Genomic DNA, 3,429 nt, shown 5'->3' with positions numbered 1-3,429 from the left:
AGAATGAAAGATGATTCTTGCCTTTGTGCAGTTAGCATTCTAGTTTGAAAATACAAAACATAATGTACATAATGTAACATGTGACTACAAATCTGTAACTACCGTGCATTGAGCAACTACTATGGGACAGACATTGTGCTTACATAAACACACACACTTTAATTCTCACAAAAACCAGGGAGGAGGTAGGGTTAACCCCCTCCTGCCCCGCCCCTTTTAAGAGAAAACTGAGACTTAGAGAAATTGACTCCTCAAAGGTCACCTGGTTAGAAAGTGGTGGAACCAGGTTTTGAACTCAGGCAAAGAGATATTCCAGGACAAAAGAAGCTTCAGTGAAGAGTTGTAGTAAGTTCTAAGGACTGAGAAATTTATATTGAATTTTTCTGCAACCTTGGGCAAGTTATTTAATTTGTAGGAACCTCATTTTTCCTCATCTGTGAAGTGGCTCTTTCTTCATTAGGTTGTTCTGAGAGTGAATGAGATGATGCATGAAGCCCAGCAGCCCATTCTGAGTGTATAATAACATTCCGAGTGTATAATAACATTCCAAGTGTATAATAACATTCCGAGTGTATGACAAAGGCTCAGTAAGGTCAATAAGTGAATTAATGAACTCACATCACTGGTAACCCCCAGAGGGGACTCAGCCTCCACTATTTTTCTTAAACAAAAATACTGAAATCCAGGCTGGGCGCTGTGGCTCACACCAGTAGTCCCAACACTGGGAAGCTGAGGCAGGAGGATTACTTGAGCCCAGTAGTTCAAGACCAGCCTGGGCAACACAGTGAGACCTTGTCTCTTAATAAGTCCAAAGGGAATCATGGCCTCAACAATCCCAGTACAGCTCAACAGTTAACTGCCCATGCTCTTTTCCTTAATGCTGTATAACCTCCCTGGGGTTTCTGGTTCTTTGGCAAGTGACAGGCGTGCCCCTCAGCACGGGGTGAGCACACCGGGCTTGAATTTTAAAAAGGGGGAAGCCGCGGGGCACGGTGGCTCACGCCTGTAATCCCAGAACTTTGGGAGGCCGAGGCAGGCGGATCACTTGAGGTCAGAGTTAGAGACCAGCCTAGGCAATATGGTGAAACCCTCATCTCTAGGAAATAATTTCTAAAATAATCCGGGTGTGGAGGCGTGCGCCTGTTCTCGGGGAGGCTGAGGCATGAGAAACGTTTGGGCCCAGGGGGTCGAGGCTGCGATGAGCGGTGATCGCGCCACTGCACTCCAGCCTGAGCGACAGTGAGAGACTCTGTCTCCAAAAAAAAACAAACAAACAAAAAGTAAAAACTCGGAGCGACTTTTCCCTTGGATGAGGCAGGCACACGCTAAGTCCCCTCCCCATCGGGGACCTTGGGGACAAACAGGACGGTGCGCATTTCCCTCCCCCTTCCCGGTTCGGTCAGTGCCACGGGCTGTACACCGGCGGGGGAAGGACGGGGGCGGGGACGGGAGGAGGAAGGGCTAACCAGCGTGCCTCTCAGCCCCTGCCCGAGACGGAGGCGGTGCCCGGGGCGGGCCAAGCGTGACCGCGGGTCGGCGGGGCGGGTTTAAGAGCGCGGCGTGCGCGCCTGGCCCGCGCCAGCTCCCGGCCGCGGCATAGCAGCCCCGGCGCCTCCCGCGCCGCCGCCCCCGCCCCGCCGTCGCCGCCGCAGCCAGGAGCCGCCGCACCATGCCCCGCATAGATGCGGACCTCAAGCTCGACTTCAAGGATGTCCTGCTCCGACCTAAGCGGAGCAGCCTCAAGAGCCGAGCCGAGGTGGGGGCCGTTCGGAAGTCGCAGTGGGGCTGGGATTTTTTTTTTTTCCGGGTGGCGCGGGGCAAGTGGGTGGAAGGGGGTGGCACGGAGTTACCTTGCCTGCTTTGGTGTTTGAGGCTGGGGCGCTGCATCCCTATTCCCCCGCCCCAGCACCTGCCGGGACGTGAGGTGTCTTTAAGGGCGGTGATACGGGGGCCCTTGAAATTCTCTACACGTCGGTCCCGTTAGGTGGCCTAGGGGAAGTTCACAGTGAAACTCGACCACAGATGAGCAGAGATCCAGTGGCCAGTTGGTTTAGAAGGAATGGGGGTACGAGGGCGCATATAGCAAGAAAAGGAAACTGGAGCTAGGGGAGAGGGGACGAGAAAAACAACTGCAGATCCCGGTGATTTTTGGCAGCGTCTCCTAGTGCTGAGAATTGCTGCTGCTTTCGCTTCAGGTCCAGCAGTGGAACTTAGAGAATGCGTCTGAAAAAACAGGAGAACCCAGGGCACAAGTTCAGTGTTTCCTTTCGGAGTTTGGCGGCCTTGCTGGCAGTGGGGCTTGGAGACTCTGCGGTACTGGACAGTCTGCGGTCCCAGCCTAGCCCTGGAGAAGCGGAGAGCTTTGGGGTGGGAGAGTTGGGGGCGAATTGGAAGCCTTGGGCATTTCCCTGGTTCTGCCTGGATGTACTCAAATCCTAAGGAACAGGTGGAGACCGGACTGGAAATAGCCTGGGGCTGGGGGAAGGGAGGTCAGTCCCTGAAGGATAAACTAGTTGCACTGCAAGGCAGAGTGCCCCGGGGTGGTGTGCGCTGGTGACTGTGGCTTTGCTGAGAGCTGGAGAGGAAGGTGAGGAAACTGGACACGGCTGAAGGCTGAGGCTGAAGGAGTAAACACTAGGAGGCTGGGCCAACCTGCACAGCTCCGTCCGTCCAGCTCCACAAACAAGACCATAAATAAATCCCCTCAGCAAAGAAGTCCGCTGCCCACTCCGGTGACAGGCCTAACTGCAGTGCCTGGGGCTGCCAGCCCAGGGCTTGCTTGGATTGGGGAAGCCTCCGCGTTAGCCAATGACTAAACCAAGTGGTCTTCCCTAAGCGGCAGCATTGGCTGGCTGGAGCCCGGCAGGACTGGAGGAGGTGAGGGAGGAATGATTAAAGCTTATCACCCCAGATTGGGTGACCCTGTGCGTGTCCCTCATGACCTTTCAGGTGCTAAAGAGGCGGCCTCTCATGGAACAAAAACAGTTTGGAGGGCAGGCCTGGGCCTCTGGAAGCTTGAGTTGTAGCCAGTACCTAAGGCAAGACCAAGGTGAAATACGGGGATTCTGGATATGCTAATGATTTGGTGGCCTCAATATTCTTTAAATATTCAAAATGTATTTAGAAGAGAGGAACTTATTTTTCAGAAAATTGGATGTTCAAAACAAAGATGTACTTATTTTCTGAACCAGAAAACATGTTGAGAAGGTAAAATATTGAACATAAATGTAATAGGGCCAGGCACAGTGGCTCACACCTGTAATCCCAGCACTTTAGGAGGCTGAGGTGGAAGGATTGCTTGAGGCCAGGAGTTTGAGACCAGCCTAGGCAACATAGCAAGACCTCAGCTTTACAAAAATTTAAAAAATCAGCCAGGGCAGTTGTGCACACCTGTAGTCCCAGCTACTTGGAAGGCTGAGGCGGGAGGAT

General features: G+C 53.1%; 1 protein-coding gene across 1 annotated transcript in view; it reads left to right on the top strand.

Moving 5' to 3' along the window:
• Positions 1 to 1,461: 1,461 nt before the first annotated feature.
• Positions 1,462 to 3,429, top strand: part of GMPR (guanosine monophosphate reductase) — a 48,479-nt gene continuing 46,511 nt past the window's right edge. The window contains exon 1 of the mRNA XM_023209813.2: positions 1,462 to 1,756. Within this exon, the coding sequence (XP_023065581.1) occupies positions 1,670 to 1,756 (87 nt within the window). The 5' untranslated portion in view covers positions 1,462 to 1,669. The remainder of the gene's footprint in view (positions 1,757 to 3,429) is intronic.

This window comes from Piliocolobus tephrosceles, chromosome 5 (genome assembly GCF_002776525.5).
Source record: "Piliocolobus tephrosceles isolate RC106 chromosome 5, ASM277652v3, whole genome shotgun sequence".
Taxonomy (NCBI): Eukaryota; Metazoa; Chordata; class Mammalia; order Primates; family Cercopithecidae; genus Piliocolobus; species Piliocolobus tephrosceles.
Note: the sequence above shows the minus strand (reverse complement) of the source record. Positions and strands in the feature narration are given on the sequence as shown.